Genomic DNA, 21,676 nt, shown 5'->3' with positions numbered 1-21,676 from the left:
CTGATTTGCATGCAGCATTAGCTCACCAATATAACGTGTCCTCAATTTGTTTCATTCTATATGCAGACTAGACACAGTCACTCTCAACAGCACCAGTAAGAAGATACTTAGAAATGTGCCTCATACAGAACAAACATTCGTCATTTTCTGAAGCATACGAGTTCACATACAATTAAGATCTTCCATATTGCTTCCTCTCTTGGAACACTGCATATAGTGTGATGTATTTCTGATACAGAAATACAGGACATTTCAGACTGCCAAGACTCCAAGAAAATTGGCCCCCGCATTGACCACTCGATTTTCTTTTTATTACCTTTTGGACTGGTTACCCTCCTTGTTTTAACTAGTCTATGCCTAAGGCTCAGCTTAAGTCCACTAGCCAAAAAAAGAAAGCACATCAAGTAACCCAAATCTCCCTAAACGATTCTGTTACATCCTTTCTGCAGCAGAGTCGAGTTCTTGGTCCTTTATACAGACTATGTTAATGGGATTTTTTTTTTTCTTTGCTTTAAATTAACTGCTTCCATGGGAAATTGGTTTCTTCTGTTCTGTGCAAAAAAAAAAAATTAAGAAAGTCTTGTTCTACTGAACCCTGAGCAGAAACACAAACCAATCACCTATGGGTAAGTTCTTCCCTGTGAGGGTGGTGAGGCAGTGGCATAGGTTGCCTGGAAAAGCTGTGGCTGCCCCATCCCTGGCAACATTCAAGGCCAGGTTGGACAGGGCTTGGAGCAACCTGCTGCAGTGGAATTGGCCCTGCCCGTGGCAGGGGGCTGGAACAGGATGACCTTTAAGATCCCTTCCAACCCAAACCATTCTGTGATTGTTGATCTTCTTTATTACCCACTTCCATACAGCACTCAAAGCACACAAAAATTACTACTTGAAAGTCTACTGCAAAGAAACTTTCAGCAACATGAAGTGGCAACTATTTTTACTTATGGATTAGTAGAAATTATTTACCTTCATCACAAACTGCTCAAGATTGATGACCTCCATAATCATGAAAGCAGGACACGTGGGATACATTTTGAAAAACTGTTAAAAGCAGTAAAGAAGATTCATCCCTTCATGCACGCCAAAGATCCAGAGTCTGCTGCAGCAGACTCAAACTGCTGAAAATTAAAGAGGTATTGTAGTACCACACTTAAGCCTAGTCAAACTCTGGGAAGGAGAACTTTGCAGATCAAACTGGAATCTATTCAGAACCCAACTCTGAAGAACTAACCCCACTGCTCATAACATAGATAAAGCTGACTTACACTGTCAAGGCATTAAAAGCTCTAGTCACCCTATTATGGATGTGAACACAGATGGAAAAGACCTTGACTAGCATCACTTAGGATGAAAATCAAAGTACTGATCTTTAAAGTACCCACCAAAAATAGCATCAGCATCTCCCCCCATCAGGTATTCCACTAAAAATCTTACTGCTTCTGGAAATATACAAAATCTTTAAAAATACACAGCATAACAAAATTTGAGATCCACCTTTCCTCTTGCAGATTAATACCAAATGCCACTTACCGTAATTATACGGCAGGGTTACTGAAGTGACTGAGGAACTCTCACTGGAACCTAATTAATCTATTGCCTTTTAATGTCAACACTGGAGGGTTCTGCAGGGAAACATACTGTAGTTCAGGAAAACAAGTTATTTTTCACAATAAGTCCTCCCACAAAGAACACATAGCCCATGCTTAGTGTCATACAGTGCTCAATTTTGTTTCTGGATTGTTGAAAACAAGCATGGTGTATGGTACTTAATATTATAGACACAAATGGCTGAAAAAGCTGATATAGAGCTAAGTAATTTAAGTAAGTTCTATATTCAAGAAACTAAACTTAGTTGCCTCTTGAGCTCATGAATGTTCATAGAGATTTTTATCTATGTTCCCAAGCTGTATACAAAGATTATTTCTTTTCCCCCTTGCTAAGGTTTTATACCAACTCTGAAAAATCTTAACTTCCCACCTTCACTGACAAAACCACATTTAGTACAGAAAGAAAACACAAACTTCCTATTTCTGTAAGTATTTGTTAATTTATAGGCTTTGAGCTTAACACTACTGAATTTAGACTTTGGCATCATCCACAAATACCTCTCACTCTTTTGAAAGTACTTTATTTTAAAAATAATTTTAATTCATTAGACCATACTTTATAAGTTACCAATAGGATAAACCTGAACTTAAGCATCAGACATTTGTTGCACTTTCAAGTTTTGTAACAACATGACTTTTCAAAGTAAGATTGTACATTTAGATTCACAGTTTAATTTGTTGAAATTTAATAACATTTAAAACCACTGCAATATGAATTGAAAGGGATACATGTTAAGCACACAAATACTGAAGGTCATAACCCCAAAAAGCGTTTGAAAATGGAATGCAGCGAATGAGTCAGACTAGTTTAGTAACTTCACATTTTAACCTAGTTAGCACCTTAGTAAACTCAACCACTGAATGTGAGAAATACAGTGCATGTAGTGTGACAACTCAACAGGTACTGTAGCATTTCATCATGAGATTGTGTTTTCTTGAGCGTTATGTGCCATAGTTTTGAAAACTGGTAATATTTTAAAAGCCTTCTGAAATGTGTAAATAAACAATGGCTGCCATTAAAGTCTAAATAAAGAAATACTTTTTTCTACTTTCTGTAAGTTGAGATTTTTAAAAGCAATCATTTATAAGGATTGCATCAACATCAGTTAGCAGAGGAAGATCAAACTTTATTGAAACTGCTTGCATACAAAATATATTGCACTATAACCAAACAAATGTCAACATAAAATCCGATCTGTTGTAGCTAATATGTACAGAGAATATTGCCCAAGAGCAGTTACATTACAAGGTCAATCTACCTTGGTTAATTATCTACAGTATTTTAAACCAAACAGCTTACAGATGATGTGTGCAAGGTACCAATTTCTGTTTTCAAATACTATACATTCCCAAAATAAATAACTAGAAATCAACATTAATGTTTGGCAATACTTTTTAAGACATTTTTATATTTGTTAAATCATGTGCAGTTCGTTGCCATTTTTAGTATGCTCACCTGTATGCAAGAAAAAAAAAAGAATGAAAAAACCAAAGAAACAAAACTCACAAAATACATCAGATCAAGTTTGTACAAGTCTGTACATAAACAGCGGCTCTCCTTCTGGAGCAATCTGAATAAAAATGGATTAAAATAAAGGTCCTTATACAGTTTTGCTCAGTAAGTTAATGTATGATCCAAAATAAAAGAAAGCACAGCTTCCCCCACCACTTCCCAGGTGTACAACTGTACTTTGGATCAAAAACCATGACACCTTAGAATGGGCTGGTAATTCAGACCTTGTACCTCAAAATATGATGACTTTTTTTTTCTACCTCCAGTATCTCCAACTACTGTATCTGTACTTTCCAGGGCATTACACGTGGTCATTTTCTTCCTACCTCTCCTGAGATGGCCCCTGAACTAAAATAAGCAATTCAAAAAAAATCTGGGAGGATGAAAAACATCAGTGCTTTGAACTGGTCATCTGGCCAAATAGCAGGCACACATTACTAGCTTGTGAACACATTACACTTGTTCCCTCAGTAACAATGAGTTTTTTTTTTTTTTAGTTTTCCACAGTGGAAAGGGGTTTTTTATTATTTTTTTATTAAAAAAAAAAGAAAAAAGAGAAAAGCTCCTGTACTGCCTACAAAGGAAAAAAATTACAACCTTTTTTCAATAACACTATTTGCCAAATCTTCAGTGCAAAATAAACTTCCTATTCTTATAACTGCCTAACTCAATGTTTATGTAAGGAAAAATTATGGAAAGCATGCACTTGTCTATAAAGTACTAACGTCTGACAAGGATTGCTACATATATTTTACATTTAGTGTTACCAACTCATCTTCCCTGATTTCTGCATCCAAATATAATATTCCTACCTGCCAAGATATAAAAAAGGCACAGATCATACAACTTTTTTGCTAATGAAAATGACAATTGTTACATCACACATATTTCAGGGTCCACTAAAATATTGAAAAAGGTGGACCAGAATGTGAACTGACACAGGACATAAAACGACATAGCATTTCATGAAGAACTTGTAAGTTAGATTGAAAACAGAAGCCAATTTGATTACTGCAAACACTATTTATTCTGAAAATTGAAATTGAGCAGTGAATTTGACCCGATGTGTTAAAACAGTACAACTGAACAGAAAGTTTACCAATGCACAGCTCAGTATTTTTAAAACAAACAAAAAAGAATCTTTCATTGTTTGAACTGCAATATGTACTTGAAAGCGATTTTCAGAAATTCAGATATTTTTATGCAAATATTTGAATAACTTCTTATTCTGAAAAGAACTGCATACTGTTGATGTTAAAAAAGGCTAACAGAGAACATATGTTCATTTCATGCCCTGCGCCATCTTGCCTACTATTTGTCTTTGGCCTAACAAGTTTCTCTAACATGGAATAGGAATTACTGAAACAGTATAGGAAATGTGACTTCAGGATTCTGCAGTTTAGGGGACGCCATTCACCAGCGGCTGTTGACCATCTGCGCTGTCCGTTTTCTCTTTCTTCTGATTACGTTCTTTACCCGTGCGCAGCCGACTACCTTCATTGGAGGTATTCTGTAATGTTTTAGTGTGGACACTCCTTTCATTATTGCAGTCAATTCTGATCTGGAACAAGTTAGAGTTATATAAAGCCCCCTCTTCCTTTCATCTACCCCTTCTGCGTTTGCTACCTGAGCAGCCTGGGAGCAGCACTATTCATTAGTCAAGAGGCATAACTAGTAGTGCACTCTTACGGCTGTGCAGAATGTATCCAGCTGAAACGGAGAGTGCACCAATTCTTCTCTGCTCAAAACTGCCACATACTTCACCTAAAAAAAACCCCAAAAACTTCCTGTCTACCTTGCCTTGGGAGATAAATTTTTTTTCCCTGTGCATCTGTGCAAGATGAAGAATTAACAGCAGATGAACTTGCTACTTGTCCTATACATTTTTCTAGGGGACAAAACCCTTACAAAAATGTCAAAAAAACCCCAAAACAAACCCAAACACAACAAAAACCCCCAAACCAAAACCATAGAAAAGCTGCCATTAAACAATACTAACACCCCCCCCCAAAAAGTAAATCTGCTCAGCCACCTTATGAATCTGAAATTTAATCCACCACAAAAAACTCCTGCAGCTTTTTTAAAGTGGTTGTAAAAAAATTCAAAAGAATATTTTGAAAGCAAAATTTTTATGTTTGGAAAGGGGAGTAAGCCTTAATTCCTTATTCTCCACTGTCTACTGCAAACAGAAGTTCATTACTAATTAGCTATAAATGTTGTGCGACCATAAAAATTTTCTTTTTGCATATTACTTGTTTGCATTTCAGATGCATATTCAGGTACTACACCTTCAGGCTCAGGCTGGAAAATTAAGCATTTGGTCACTTGTTCCATTTTTTTTATCTCCTCTTTTCTTAAACAGGCTTTCTAAAACCAGACCAAAAGTCATCTCCACCTCCCTTTGGAACCATGACTCCCAGTACCACACAGAAGGTAGTGGCTTACAGTTACTTATTATTTCTTCCTCCCAACATAACTCATCCTATGCAGCTAAAATTGGTAGGTTTGTACACATTATTACTGAAGCAAGAACAGTTTCCACGTGGGGAAACTTTAAATATATACATAAAATATCATCCGGAATAAATATATGCAACAAAACGTACTTGCATTAAGAATTCTCCTTCCTCAGATATATAGGCAACATAAAAACACAAAACACAAAGAAATAAAAGCTAAAACCAAAAAGCTAGTAAGAACAAAGACTGAAATCAAACTGGCTAGTAAATCCTTAGGACTCCGAGTTCTAAACCAAAGAGCTAAGATCACATCACAAAGCTGCATCATTACACAGCTTGATATGCTCAAATTCCTAGATGTAAGTTACAAAAATGACACAGAACTCTTGTAGATCTGATCAGGGAATTAGGGAATAAGGAACCACAAGGCTACTATGTCAGCTAGGTCTTTGAAGATTCTAATGTCAGCATAGGACACATGCATTTTTTAACACTGCAGATATCCAGTAAGAGAAGAATTACCTCAAGAGATCCATCTGTGGTTCTCCCTTTTGCATCTCTGGAGTTACGCTGACGATTATCTGATCGTGACTGTTCATCATTTCCTGTAAGAAGAATTAGCTTACTAAGTTGCTTGACAAGGGCGTATCTTATTCTACTTAAGATTTATGCAATCATAATATGGAATGACTTGAAAATTTTCACGCTAAGGAGCATTAAATATTCTTAACATAACAGTTCTGAAACTATGGGCCAAGAATCATTACCAAAATGTTCTCAGGTGTAACCAAAGGAGACAAATCCAAGTGTTTAAAACCACCACAGTGTAAAAGTGACTATCTACTGACCTCTCAAAATCGTTAACCACAGAAAAGAACACAGTCAATTTCAGTAAGGTTTAACGTGTTCACACGGTTTCTAACGGCTTCTTTGCTCTCTCAATTCCATATTACCTTTTTTTTAGAAAAGGTCTTACTGAAAAAAACATTTCAAGAAATAAGCAGAGTTGTAGACAATCTTTGAACAAGTAAGTGTAATAAATTTTCACATTATGTAATGTATGTATTAAGCTTGTTTATTCTCACATCTTACTTTTGCATGATGCTTTCCACTGAACACAAATTACAACCTTATGCTATCCTGTTGCATGAAAATCAAATACAAGATGATTGGAATACAGACAGATGAACTAGTAACACATTAGAAAAATGTTTTATACGTCCACTGACAAACTACAACTTGGTTTCTTGATCTCTATGTGTGATGGCACAGCCCACAAACTTGAGACAAGATGCATATTAGGAAAGCAAAAGATTAAGAATGCTATCCAAATTTATATTTGGAAGAGTGGCTTTACATAATCTATAAAGAGACACTGGTATGGAATGCCTCCTCAGCAATTCTGCATATGACACCAAACTGTGGGAAGTTGTTCGATACACAGAAGGTCAGGGCCACTAATCACAAGGACCTCAACAAGCTGAAGGAATGGGTCGACAGAAGACTCATTAGCTTTACAGATGAATCCCAAGTCCCATAGCTTCAACAAGATAACCCCAGGCAACAGCACACACTGTGGATTGATTGTATGCAATAGCTCCACAAAAAAGGAACTGTCCTGGTGGACAACTTGAGTAAGATAAGAGCATGCTGTTGCAACAATGACAGCCAACTAATGGATTGTGTTAGAGTGTGGCCAGAAGGTCAAAAGGGGTTATTTCCCTCTGCTAACATTCAACACATCTGAAACTAAATACTCAATTTAAGAAATTGACAAAGTGGTGAGAAATCGAAGCAGCCACTGGGACAGAGCAGACTACAAAACAGGAGTGACTTTGTGTATGGATTCCAACACTGACCTCTTCTTCAAAATGAGGTCTACATTTACCTTTGAATCCTCCACGCCCCCTCCCTCCTTGCCCTCTTGCACCACCTCCACGTCTCCGTCCATCTCCTCTACGAAGGTAGTTGTCTCGCTCTTCTTCTGCTGGGGCTGCTGACCAATCGCTAAGTTCATCTCTGTGATCAGATTCTGTTTCAGAAGCATTTGATGCTTCAGAATTAGTTCCTATCAAGAGGATAAAAAAAAAAATCCAAACATGCCAGTGTAGCTTAACATGAAAATACTAGAGTAGATTGAAAAAAAGTATGCATTTAAAAAAAACTACTTTTTTTCATTAATACACGGTTCTGAGATTTTTTTTGCCTCCCAACCTCTATATCACAGATAACACGGAAATTTGTGTTATATATATATAACTTCAAAAAAAAAAAAAGACAGATATAAGTAAAAGAAGTGTGTTTAAGGTTAAATAATCTTGCCCTATGTTTATAGTTACTTTGTGTTATCAGCCTATCAATATATTATTGGTATGTATTAAGTCTTGTAAAGCGTAAGGCTCACAGCCTAAACTTAGTCGTATTTCTAAAACCTAGGTCTGAATATAACCTGTCCTGTCTGCCCTCACCACAATTCCTCTATCAAAAGAAAAAGTTCCATCATGAAACAGGCTGTAACACACTGCAAAAGCAGAAAACAAAGTCAGAATGCTAGAAATGTAACAAATCCAAAGTAAATGTCCATTACAGTTTTTCCAGTTAATAGATCACCTTCACTCATAAAAACTGGGTCTTTTCCCAAATGCATGCCCCCCCCCATAACTCTGTTATTAGCCAGGTGAGCTCTCATCTTCTAAAAACAGCAAAATGGCTTCAGCAAAGACATTAATTTTATTATGTAGCTGTCTTATTACGCTCATGCCTCAGGCCTTTCAGTCAGGACAAACACCAGCTGACCTATGTTATAGACAGCAGTAACAGATTGCTCTAAAGAAGCACAATCCTGAAAGCTATTCATTAATGAATTATACAGGGTTTTACAGAGGAACACTATTTCAGTGACTATGCCCTTCCAGTAAAAACATACAAGTTCATTTTAATATGAGAAAAACAGTTTTCCTGCACATAGAGCTACACAGCACCACTTACAAACATTTACATTAAGATAGTCTCTTATAGGCTCAATTGAAAACTGTAGCTTTATAATTAAGAACTGTTCAAAACCGATAAAAATCCTTGTCTTAAGAGTTCATAATGCAGAAGACATAAGCATGCTGTAAGAGACAGGAACTGCATGGTAATAAGCATAGATGACATATAAGCACTACATTTTACTAAGAATATTATCTGTAGCATAAATACCTATGTAATCTTCAAATATTAATACCCAAGTCAACTACCAAGACTTGCGCAGTTCACTGACTGTTATCCACTGCTGTTGTTCAATGTGGGCACCAGCAATACTGCCAGGAGCAGTCAGAAGAGTACCAAGAATTGTTACAGAGGCCTAGGAATGGTGGTAAGGGATTCAAGCACAGGCATTTCCTCATCAATCCTACTCAAAGAGTAGGGGTTTGAAAAGGCCACACAAATCTGGTGAATCATGGAATGGTTACAGGACCCCTGTAACACAACCAGGGGTTCACCTATTTAGACTGTGGGACTCCTGGCCTACGGAGGTCTGATGTGGTCCATCTGTTAGACTGAACTGAGAGCAGCCCCAAGGAAAAAGACTTGAGGTGATTGACGAGAAGCTCAATATGAGCTTGCAGTACATGCTTGCAGCTCAGAAAGCTGACTGTATGCTGGGCTGCATCAAAAGAAATGAGGGAAGTGATGCTCTCCCTCTACTCCGCTCTCATTAGACCCCACCTGTAGTACTGTGTGCAGTTGTGGTGCCTCCCATCATAAGAAGGGCATCGACCTGCTTGAACAATTCCAGAGGCCACAAAAATGATCAGAGAAGCACCTCTGCTATGGAGACAGGCTGAGAGAAAGCTGTGCTTGTTCAGTCTGGAGAGAAGGCAGCTCCAGGGAGACATTACAGCAGCCTCCCAGTACCTAAAGGAGGCCCTACAGGAAAACTGGAGAGGAGCTTTTGACAAGGGAGAATGGCTTTAAACTGACAGTGTAGATTTAGATTAGGTATTAGGAAGAAGGTCTTTACTGCGAGGGTGGTGTGGCCCTGGCAGAGGTTGCCTGGAAAAGCTGTGGCTGCCCCATTCACTGCAGTGTTCAAGGCCAGGCTGGACAGGGCTTGGAGCAATCTGGTCTAGTGGAAGGTGTCCCCACCCATGGCGGGCATTTGGAACTTGTCCTGGGCTCAGCAGTAGCAGTCATTTTTCTCCTTCTTCCTAGCTGCTGCAGGGCTGTGTTTTTGACTTTCAGCCTGAGAATGCTGATAACACCGATGTTTTTAGTTTTTGCTAAGTAATGTTTACTCTGACCAAGGTGAACTTTAAAGGTCCTTCCCAACCCATATCATTCTATTATTCAGTATTAACTGAACGTGTTTTAACAGCTCTGTTTCCAAGTTCAGTCTTTTTTCAAGAAATCAGAAGTCCAATAGGCTGCTTTTAAAACTGTCAGTGTACTTCCAGTTACCTACCTGAAGCATAACCTGGACCACGTCTGCTATGCCCCCTGTTTCTGTAAGGTCGACTACCACGTCCAAGTCCTGGACCATCATCAGCCATGTACCCTTTTTCCTTATCTGTACGATTTGGTAGTGGCCTAGAAGTAGCTCCAATCTGTCGAAGCTGCTCATCAATTTGCAATCTTTCCAAACGCAGCTGGTCCACTTCCTACACAAACACAAGCATAGCAAGTCATGCGTAACCACTACTTAATCATCTAAATGCGCAGCATGCAGTTCTCAAAGAGCACTTATATGTTGCTATGATCTACTTAATACATCAGTAGCTTGGCTTTGAGAATAATCAGTTTATGGAAAAAAAACCAAACCAACAAAACAAACCAAAACAACCCACAACTTTCAAATGTTCAAATGTTTTGCTATCAATATAACTGGCAAAGTTGGCAAGTTTAGGTTTGTTTATAATAGATCTATCAAGAAACATCATTTAGATTTCAGGAGATACAGTTAACTAGACTTCAATATTAAATTTATGAAATCTTTAGGCTTAAGTTAAACATTCTTTGACCAGAGAAATGAACACACCTTTATTTCTGAAGACAGTAATATCATCCATTTATAGCATTCTATCCATGGCATAATTTAAACTGTCTAGATTCCAACACAAGCACGCAACAAATATCAAAGTTATTAAACAATTAAGATGTAGTTTATTAAACTGCTGTTTAATAAAAAGGCTAGAGGCTACACTGCTGTTAAATTCTACTAAATTATAATAAATAATATAATGAGTAATATTAGTAATGTGAAGAAGCATAGAGAGCAAAGTGCTTTCATTCTGCCATAGAAGAACAGCCAGCACACAAAATTGTTCCCACTCACAACCACTAAAGGAAATAGACACAAACAACAATTATTCAGTTACACATATTCAGAAAGTATTCTTCTCAGTCTGGGATGCTGTCTAGCTAACACCAAAAAGTGGCAACCACTTCTTTTTTTCCCCTTAGCCATTTATGGAATTTTCAACAGGATGTTGGAAGGGACCTCTCGAGATCACATTGTCCAGCCAGGACTTTCACAAGATCCCGTGGCACTCAGGGCTGCATCTCATCAGGCCCTGCTTGTGTGTATCCCTTCTTGTGTATATCCCTTTTTGTGTTATTAATCTACATGTTCCCTAACTCAATCCTCCTTTAGTAAGTATGTCTTTATTAGTCCAGACCCTCTCAATGATTTAAGGGGCCTGCTATTCTGTAGGATAAATTTTAACAATTAAAAAAAGTGAAGGACAAGGTACTGAATGCTATTCTTTGCGACCAAGTTCCCTACTCCATTCAGCAGCAGGCCTGCGTTTTCTCTAATCTCTCTTTTGCTGGCAATATACCTGCAGAAGCCCTTCCTGTTGCCCTTCACATCCCTTGCCATATTCAACTCCAGATGGACTTTGACTTTCCCAAACTCATCCCTGCAAATTCAGATTGTGTCTTTATGTTTCTCCCCGGTCACCTGTCCTTACTTCCACTTCTTGTATGCTTCCTTTTTGTATATGAATTTTGCCACAAGCTCCTTGATCTTCCATGCAGGCCTCCTGTTACTTTTGTGTGACTGCCAGCATATCAAGATGGACTATTCTTGAACTTGGGAGTTCAAGCTAGCTCTCCTGGGCCTGTTTTCTTTCCAGGAATGCATGTCATATGATTCTTCCAAGCAGATCCCTGAACAGGCCAGTCTACTTCCCTGAAGTCTGGGGCTGTGATCCTGATATTAGTTTTTCTCCTTCCTCTCAGAATCTCACTACATTAAGAGTTGCTCCAGCCAAGTCTGCTTTATTCTTTCACAGAAAAAAAGAAAGACAAACACCAATTTGATATTGATGCCTTATTCTGTATCTTACAAAAAGTTTCTTTAGTAAACTTTGCTTGGAGTCAGTTCCACTTCCTGTCAGTGAGCTGGAGGACATGATACTGAAACCGAACCATAGGGCAAGAGGCCACTGAGATGATTAAAATTCTGTGTGTGTATATATGTTAACTGAGATTAGAATGCCAAGATAAAAACCTCTGAAATCACAATCTATTCTCCAGTTGTTATACAGACTGATGAACACTTCTATCTGCCTTTCTGTTCAGAAAAGTTACAAGGACAATACTAAGAAAAAGTGACCCTAATTGACAGTGAAATGAAGAACCTAAAAAAAAAAATAATAAAAAATGCTGGGCTATTAAGCACTTTCCACTCATGTCATTGCCCATCTAACTACTGACTCATATGCAAGTACTCATTTAAGGCAGCTGAAGAAGTTAAACCAGAAATATCTTCTGAAATAATAATGAGCATGCAAGAAAAGTGCTTGATATTCAGTAACAGTTTTCAAATGGTCTTTCTGGGCCTCCATTACCCGATAGCTGCAGAGCTGCTTTATATCTTCTCCAAAACACTGATAAATCCAAGGACTTTGCAAGCAGGATTAAAAGGTATAGTTAGTGAGCAGGAAACAAAAGTAATTTCTTCTTCTAGCTGCTCTGATATCTGTTGTGAAAAGTTTCCTTTAGCTATGTACAGAAAGTTTAGCATTCTCAAAGATTCAATTACAGCTACAGCACAGACAGGACATGTATCAAGTTAATGGTTTGGAGGTTTCAAAAGAAATGAAAGAATATATTTAAAAGAACTCCAAGTAGTCCTTACTATTACCATCTGGCCCTGCCATCAAAGATGGGATACCTGGCCATAATAACTATAATCAAAAGTAACTGTAAGCAATAATGTGGAATATTTTTTGCTCCCCACACAAAAGACAAGTACTGCTGACTACTAGAGAAGTGATAAAGCCAAGAGGCAAACGCAGTTTATAAAGCCGAATTGCCTCTAAAACATCCACAAATATGAAATGTCAATTAACTACAGAAAAAGAAATTTAGGGTTTTCAAACAAAATGCCCACTGTACACAAGATCTCTGCATAGAACACCGCTTGCTTTGCAGTTGCATGAGAATTTAACTATTTCTTGTATATAAAGTTGTCAGCAGTTTTAGATAGATTTTTTTCATATTCCATTTTGCATTCTGATAAAAACTGTGTTTCCCCCATACTGCACATAAATTATTCTTTTAATAGAAGGTGACTTCTACAAGAAGCCTTTTACAGTGAAAACCTGCTGAGGCCCAAACAGATTTTGGTCATCATCTTGTTACCATATTAAGCATTAATAGAAAAAGTTCAGTGGCAAAGAAGTATCATTTTCCTCACCTTTAAATAATTAAGATGATAATCCAGAAGAACAGTTGCATTAGTGATGCTGTCCTTGGTTCCCACAAACACAAATGGTACCATTCCCTAAAACACAGCAGCCTTATGGTTATTAAGCATCAAATATAAATGAGAATCTAACATTACTATAAAACTTCAAAACAATTTTTACAACATGGATAAGCATAAATTAAAATAAATGAGGCAACAGTATATTTAAATTTCAATGTTGGCTCCATCATGTAAATTAATTCCCTTTATGCAAAGAGCTTTTTTTTAAATACAAAAACTTAAGATCATGTGCATTACAATACCAACAATTCTAATAAATTTTAAGAGGGGCAATTCAAAAGATTTCAGGTTTCCTCCCTTCAAAATTAACACCACCTTTGTTGATCACACTCCTGCCCTCTCATACCAGGTTCTTTCAATCTATGACAGTAAAGAAACCCTTGATTTTTTTAAAAAGCAAAATCAATACCAATCCTTCTTGAAGATATCTCAATTTGTAAAAGGCAAACAAAAAATATTTAAGAAAGAGTTAGTACTTCAGATAGCAATTACTAAGTTACATTTCTTTTACCTTTCAAGCATTTTGTACAGCTAGAAATCCTAATGCTCAAAATTGACACTTGGAGAAAAAAAAAATAAAATCTAAAGACTTAGATGGGCAAAGCGTGCCAAGATACATACCTAAAAGGGCCCCCCTAAGTGCAGAAAGCAACTTTAAACAGATACAAGGATAATTTCCAAACCAAAACTCCCAACACTAAAATAGGTCTGTGCAGCCTTTCAGAGGTGTGATTGCAGCCCACATGGACTCAGTGAGCCAGCTTCAAACTACTCGATTCTTGTACCAGCTGCACCCTCACCATTATCAGTATAAGCTTCACTGTGGACTGCAAAAGTCAACCTGAAAGCCTCATAAACACAGCAGCCTTAATCTTAACTGTACACACACCCTTGACAGGACTGCATTCCAAAGGAGAGTTAATTATCAAGAGTGGATTGAGACACAAACATCTTAAAAAAAATAAATGCACAGTATGCTGATGTTCCCCAAGAGTGGCACATTTGTAATTTGATTCTTTTTCTCCCCTCTTTCTTTTACATACAAAACACTTGCTAGATCTTACACATTTGCATTAAACAACAAAGAAGAAAAAAAACATTACGCAGTCCTATAATCATAAGAAACCTCAACAGTAACTTTCATGAGCATTATAAACACTTTTGGCCACAGGCACTGTTGATTGAAATGTTTTATTATCTGGGGAAATTTAAGTTTTATAAATATTTAATAAAACCTGATAAACAGCAATTAAATTACTACTGAACTGGCATTAACTAGTATGTAGAATCAATTTTTAGAAGATCACAAGACTATTGACTTGAAAAGGGATTTAAGGAAATGGCATTTAACAGTGGATTCTAGGTATAGCAATGCCAGCTACGAAGAATATGAGCTGGTAACAAAGTCAAGCAATTTTAGCCATACAAAAGCATCAAAGTGCTTATTTGTTGAACTTCATTTCTGTCATGAAAGCAAAAGTACCAATCTTCAACCTGGTTTCAGTGGTGAAGGCTGAGCAGACCTTACATGAATAAGAAATAAAAATGTATACTACTCTAACAAGCAGTACCTATCATTTTAAAAAGATGAAAAACCTAAAGAGCCTGTTATAAAATTATGGGATTTATGAAATTGCACCTGAAATTTATGGGTAGTATTAAAAATCTCAGTCATATGAAAAAGAACCCAATGCTGTATTAAAATTTCAAACTTAACTACTGTTCTTTTTTTGTAAAGAAGAGCTGCTAATATCAAAGTTAACACATGGGAGGATTAATGTACATTTATTTCAAATATGAAATACAAATAAACTTACAAGAACTAATTCTTAACTGCCAAGATTTGATCTCAGGTTTCTGTGTTGCTCCTGGCACGACATAACTAACATGTGAAGCTGTACAAGCAATGCCAGTGTTAGCAGTGTCATTAACAGGGAAAACAGAGGTGTGAATGCAGAACTTGCCAGGTAAAAAAAAAAAAAGCCTTTCAAGTTTATCTTTAAAAGCAGAGTTTTGGATTGAAGAACATCAAATAATAAGCTATTTCAAGCCTGAAGAAAAAAAGAAAACCTAACATACTAATTGAAGCCATGACTATTTGTTCTTTTATCCTTCTATTACTCTGTAGTCTAACACATTAAAATGTTGAAAGTTTTGGCCTGCAGCAATAATAGCACCTTCTCGCTTATTAAGCTAGTTCAAGAATTTTATGCTGCAAAAATTTATCATCAGTAATTAAATATGACATAGCACTGAATCCTTTAAATCTAAACATTGACCATTTTATTTTTTCAAATAGATGTGAAACAAGTAGTAAAAAAAAAATCCAAAATTTAATTGCTTAGCCATCATTTACAGAAAGGTGGAAATTCTGTGTCTTCCATAAGTTTTACAGTGATAAAAGAGTAAGTAAATAAGCAAGAACATAAGGGTTCCAGAAAAGCATTTAATGTCTTATTCAAAGTAGCAAAGGCTTATTTGGCACATATTTAGATTTCCAGGTAAAATAATGACAATTCGTTTTTTTTTAAGCACATTTCACATTTGAAATTGCAAGAAATCTTTTTGCATTGAGATATTAATAGCTTCATGTGTGAATCTCTCCTTGCAAACCTGCAACCTTTCCCCTCAACACAGCTCCACATAGAAGTGCCTCCAATTACAAGGTTCAAGACTTCGTAAGCTGACAACCTTCCTGTGCAAACCTGGAGGTTCACATTGATCATGCTTGATTTTATTTCAGTTTACATTTTTATAGGCTACTGTAAATTCAGACAATACTTAAAAAAAATAAGTGTTTATACATAATGCACAAGCTTCTAATTACATTATGAGAAATTACTAATAAATTAAAACAGGTAAAATCTTGAGAGATCAAGCTCAAAACAATGAGTGAAAACGCTAAGTTCCTACATACTGATTTATAGGTTAACAAGCCCTGGCAAAGTGTCACTGCTTGTAACAGGAATAAAATGAAATCTCTAAGAAGATGCATCAACCAAAATATTTCTGAAAGCGTTTTTCAGAACCAGGTAACAAGCCAAATTTATATAAAAATGCCCCTCAACATTAATAAGAAAATATAGATTCCATGAGAAAAATCACACATTAATCAAAACTTTATCTTACTACTATGAAGGCACAAGGAAGAATTAAGTTTATCACTGCATAGACTATAACAACCAATGAACACCTACAGAAATCACATTAACTGAAAAACATACCTCTTCTTGTGGAATATTTTTATCATTTTCAGCCTCAATTCTCACTCTTACAACACCAGATTTGTCCACTATCTCCTGAATCAGTTTTCCATTTTTTCCTATTACTTTTCCTACAGAGGAAAAAAAAAAATCAAACAGATATAACATTACACATTTAAAGTTTTCCCTCCAAACCTGAGAGCATTACTGTTCTCTAAGTAAACAAGAGTAATGAGTACCAGTGCAAGAACTTGTCAAAAATGACTTAATACTCCACAACAAATATTTAGTTAATGAGCCATGAACTAAAACGTCCAAGTTTGTGGTCTTAACTTTGGTAATGTTCCAAAGCAACCACTGCAGCATACAGGAAGAGAGGTACTTTATTATGAAAGTTTAAATGGGTATATTTTGTCTCTTTTCCAAAGCTCCTGTAGGAGAAAAAAGGAAATTCAACCACAAATGCCTTATCTTTGTATATAACTGAAATTAGGTTATTGATTATAAAAACATTAAGTATCCTATATAATTTGGTTTTGCTTTGGTAGGTTTAAAGTAACTTTAGTGATTTACAAATAAACATTGCTGACTGCACTTAAAAAAAAAAAAAAACAACCCAAAATCCACCAATTCCAAAACCCCTTTTACAATAACAGAATCAACCGGGTTGGCAAAGATCTTTACGATCATTAAGTGCGACCATTACTCCAGGACTGCCAAGTCCACCATTAAAACATGTCATACTGTGCTTACATTTGCTGTAACTACCTTTTGGGTAGAGAACAAAGCAAAACTGAGTTCGTTCACAAAAAATTTAGTTGAATCAGGTGAAGTTTTCTGATACTACTGAAGATACTGACTGAGCCAGATGTAAAATTTTCTTCTCTGAAACTGACCTTTTTTTACAGGTATTTCAAGTAGTTTCCAATTCATTAAAAGTCAGACAAAAATGGAAATAAATTATATTCTAACACCAGTAATGCATACATTTATCATAGGAACCAGATATTCTAATTTGAGACAATGAAAACAAAACCTTTAGTAATCTCCAACCTCAGAAAAATAACTTGCTGTTCAACAACTCAGAGAAAAGCTGAGCTCTTGGAAGTAATGAGGAAAGGCCATATCATAGAATCATAGCATGAAAGAAAAGTACTTGAGAACCATATAAATGATGTTTTCTCCATGTGGGAGAAATAAATTTTTAATTAAAACAAAACTGCTGAGAACTTGCAACATAATCTTTTCCATAGGCACATCACTGAAATAAAGGCAAAAAATACTGAGTGAACAGCTGCTATTGTTTTTGTGATACAATTAATCCACAAAGACAAATTAAAACCTACTTTTAATCACATGGGACATTGTTCCTATTGTTGAAAACTAAATAAATGTTAATTTTGTGTTCCAATTTTTCTACCATGAATTTTTAAAATTTATTTTGTAAAAAACATGACAAAAAGATGGCAAAAACATTCTTCATCGATGATAAAGGCTGGTCTGACACTCAAAAACTTCTTCAAGTACTTTATTCCATTACACTTTGCTGTCAAATGTAACAGCAGCTTTCTAAGAAATATAAAAAAAGCATTGGTAGCGATTTTAAATAAATAAAAACAGAACAAAATCCTGCATAGGTTTTAGTTAGCATTTGGCAACATACATAAAATACTAAAAAGTAGTAAAGGACAGGATGTGAATGTTCTCAGCCTATGTTTCAGGTTATTAATTTCCAGGCAGCCTTGAAAAAAGGCTGCGTCTTGGGTAGTAGGTTTTATTTTTTCTTTTTTGTTGATGTTTGGTTTAAAATTTTTTAAAGAATAATTAAGTAGAAAAATCCAGATGCATTCTCTTTATACAAAGATTCAGCTTATCAATACTGTATTAAAAGAAAAAAAGGCTTCTGCCTTTTTAAAGCAAATTATTAGTTTTCTGGTTAATTATTAGGAGTTTAAAAAAGCAAATTATCTAACATAATTTTGGATCTAACATATGGTTCAGCCAGTTTCATATTCTAAAGGATCTAGGCCAAGAAGCATAGTTCTAATGAAACAGAAATAACTGCAAAGTTCTAAACAGAAAACAAAGAAATTAAAACCTCTAGTTAAGTAGAAATAAGTTGCCATCATTATTTTATCACCAGTACCATCAGGGGGGAGTGAAGAAGGGAAAACTACCGATTTTAAATCGGCTTCAGAACTGAGGTGATTCAAAATATATTATTAAAATGCAAGACTGACGATTCATCTGCTGTACAGCCGAACTAATATCTGGACATCTTTGGAGGAAGTAATTTAATTCTCTGGCTCAATGCAGAATCTTTTCTACCTGGTATTTAAACATCATCACATTGCTTCTAGTTTAAGATATCCCTGAACTGCAAATCAGAAGGTAATTTCTTACAATGTACTGAAGGCAGATGTGTCCGTAAGAACTCTGCATGAAGCTGGAAAACAAAGCAACAGAGCCCCACACCCTAACACTTTGTACCACCAAGAACCTTCTCACAATGAGAACTTCTTCAAACTTGTACCCTGCCACCATTCTAAAAGAAGAAAAACCAGTTCTCAGAAAGCATTTTTCCCTACTATCACACAGCCTCCAGAACTGACATACCTACTAAATTCCTTGGAACTTGTATGACGTCTTCAGCAAATTCAAGGTAACTTCTTGCCTTTTTCACTGCATCTTGATCCTAAAATAGACAGATATATGACAGAAACAAGATGCATTTTCCCAAGTGTGGTTTTTCTGAAGAGCTAAAGAAGGTAACTTACCTCTCCATAAATATGGAATGTGCAAGTATCCTCATCAAGATCAATGGCAGTTACTCCAGGGACTTTTCTGGCTTGCTGAATATTAGCACCGTGAGTGCCAATGGCCAGACCCATCAGGTCTTCACGTACAACAAACTGTTCATGAAATCGTGATGCAAGTTGCCTAGAGCTCTGATGAAAAAGATAATGTTAGCTTACTTTAATTTTTAATAAACTGGAGAGAAAAATCAACATAAATTTAGAGCCACTTCTTTTATCAGGTACTTAACCTAATTTTATTTTAATCAATTCTTTAACAGCACTTATTTTCACTTCAAGAGCACTGAAGTTTCTTCTTCACAAGTCCTAATATCACCTTTTCAACATTAACATAAGGCTAGCCTCCAGCTGCACTGACACCTCTGTATTTTGAATTGCCACAGAATATCTACAGGTTTTAAGTGTTACTAGGTAAGACAACATTCATGTAAGTTAATAAAATAGTAGCTGTGTTAATTATTCAAGCAAACCTAATGATCTTTGCAAAAAAACCCAAAACAACCAACCCTGCACCCATTTCAACAGGTAGTGGGAAACATCAGTAACTCAATCACTGGACACAAAAACTATATAAAAAAACATAGCAACTGTGGGTATTTACTGCTCTTAAAAAATAAAATGAAGAATCCATGCCTATGCAAAACAAAAGAAATTTACAGTGTTACTGCAACAGTGCTTAAATTTAGGGAACAAGTATGTTAAGAATTTCATCCAGGAATCACGCTCATACCAAGACAGAAGGGTCAATCTGAGAATTTAAGATTTGTCACATAATAGATTACCACAGTTAGAAATTCAATAGCAAGTAAACCAGAAAGAGTATTTTATAAAAAAAAAATTATTTAAAAACAAAGATCTGTTATCTTTCTAGAGCAAAGATCTACAATCCTACACGATTCTGCATCACAAAGCTGTAACTACTGTGAAGACATATACAAGCACACATTAAATTAGTAGTTTCACCTCAGCAATGTAATCCAGCAGAGGTTGAGAAAACATCAGGAAAGTGCCCACAATAAGCCCTACTCTGTCCCAGCTAAACTGCTACTGTTACCTGACCTGCTCCTGCTTAAAGTTGTTGATAAATATCCTGTGCTAAATCACAGTCACAGAGAACTGGCTACAGTAAGTAACAGTGCAAGTATCCAAGTGTCATGAAATGCTTCATATAGACAGAAAGCTCTATCAAGTACTTTATTAACTAGATTACAGACAACTCAGAAAGCAAACATTATTTTAAATGCTCACAGATCCACATTCTAATAGATCTGAATCTAATAGGTTTGGATTGGCATGCAAATGCCAGTTTACCAGTTGACACCTGCTATAGACTGCACACATGCGAGTGGAGAACAGGCTGATCAAGTCAATGACTGGTTAACACTGTCATCTACAATATGTAGAACAGATGACGCTACATCATCACTGGGGACTTTGGCTGTGATAGTCAACCTGTAGTTACATTACTTATAGAAAAGCTAATATTTTAGTGCAAGTTACGCAGTACTACAAGATAGGTCTTTAAACATAAGAAATAAATTACCCTGCTTACTTCCAATAAATTAGTTACAAACAACTATGCAAATAATGTATCCCTACCTACTTAGAGACCAGGACTGAACTTCATTTAAACAGAATAAAATACAAACCAGAATGCAAAAGTGCACTTGTAAATTCAAGCTTTTTATAGCATGTCAAATAACAACCCACCACAAGTAAGTCACAGCTACTGGCAAACAAAAAACAATTTGTTATTTTACTTGATACTCTAAAAGCCAGGTTGGAAAACCATGCAAGTCAAGCTAATATGCAGACAAGAAGGTACAACAAATGGAAAGAAAGAAGAAAAAAAAAAAAAAAAAATCAAACAAAAAGAAGCTGGTCCAGTGATTATGGCCCAGAAAGTTAAAACTGCTAGAAGGAAAAAAAAAAAAAAGGCAGACATAAAAAAAAAGGCAGTATTAAACACAGAAAAGAGATTGATGGAAACAATGAACTATTAATAATAATGCAGTAAAGCCCTAAGCATTCACGAAGTATGTCCTCTGCAGATGGACTTGTGCTGCCTGTTTGTATGTCAGGGTCTCAAAGAAATCATGAAGTATGACTTTTACTACCTGAAGCTTTTCAGGTTTGGTTGAAATTGACTATGTATTTATTTTAAATGCAGGAAAAAAATGCCAGCATGAAAGATAGCCAGCCAACTTCTGTCATGCAAATTATAATCATATATATTTATCTCACAATCTTCACATAAGTACTGCTCAGGTAGAAACTAAAGTCCAATAATGGTTTTACAGTGAGAACCAAATTAAGTTC

At 36.0% G+C, this 21,676-nt stretch overlaps 1 protein-coding gene across 4 annotated transcripts in view; it reads right to left on the bottom strand.

The window, feature by feature from the left end:
* Positions 1-2,111: 2,111 nt before the first annotated feature.
* FMR1 (fragile X messenger ribonucleoprotein 1) overlaps positions 2,112-21,676 on the bottom strand; it is a 33,580-nt gene continuing 14,015 nt past the window's right edge. The window contains exons 8-15 of one of the 4 annotated variants that reach the window (XM_062640423.1): positions 19,319-19,489; positions 19,158-19,236; positions 16,563-16,672; positions 13,267-13,353; positions 10,027-10,222; positions 7,468-7,647; positions 6,102-6,184; positions 2,112-4,681 (exon numbers count right to left, since the gene is read on the bottom strand). In XM_062640423.1, the coding sequence (XP_062496407.1) occupies positions 4,520-4,681; positions 6,102-6,184; positions 7,468-7,647; positions 10,027-10,222; positions 13,267-13,353; positions 16,563-16,672; positions 19,158-19,236; positions 19,319-19,489 (1,068 nt within the window). In that variant the 3' untranslated portion in view covers positions 2,112-4,519. Of the gene's footprint in view, positions 4,682-4,818; positions 5,603-6,101; positions 6,185-7,467; positions 7,648-10,026; positions 10,223-13,266; positions 13,354-16,562; positions 16,673-19,157; positions 19,237-19,318; positions 19,490-21,676 lie in introns of those variants that run through there. The other 3 variants (XM_062640424.1, XM_062640425.1, XM_062640422.1) reach the window with 3 other exon arrangements.

The sequence above is a fragment of the Pezoporus occidentalis genome, unplaced genomic scaffold (assembly GCF_034315485.1).
Source record: "Pezoporus occidentalis ecotype Australia unplaced genomic scaffold, CSIRO_AGI_Poc_V1 ctg65, whole genome shotgun sequence".
NCBI classification, from domain to species: Eukaryota; Metazoa; Chordata; class Aves; order Psittaciformes; family Psittacidae; genus Pezoporus; species Pezoporus occidentalis.
The sequence above is the reverse complement of the archived record's forward strand: the minus strand, read 5'-3'. Positions and strand labels throughout refer to the sequence as shown.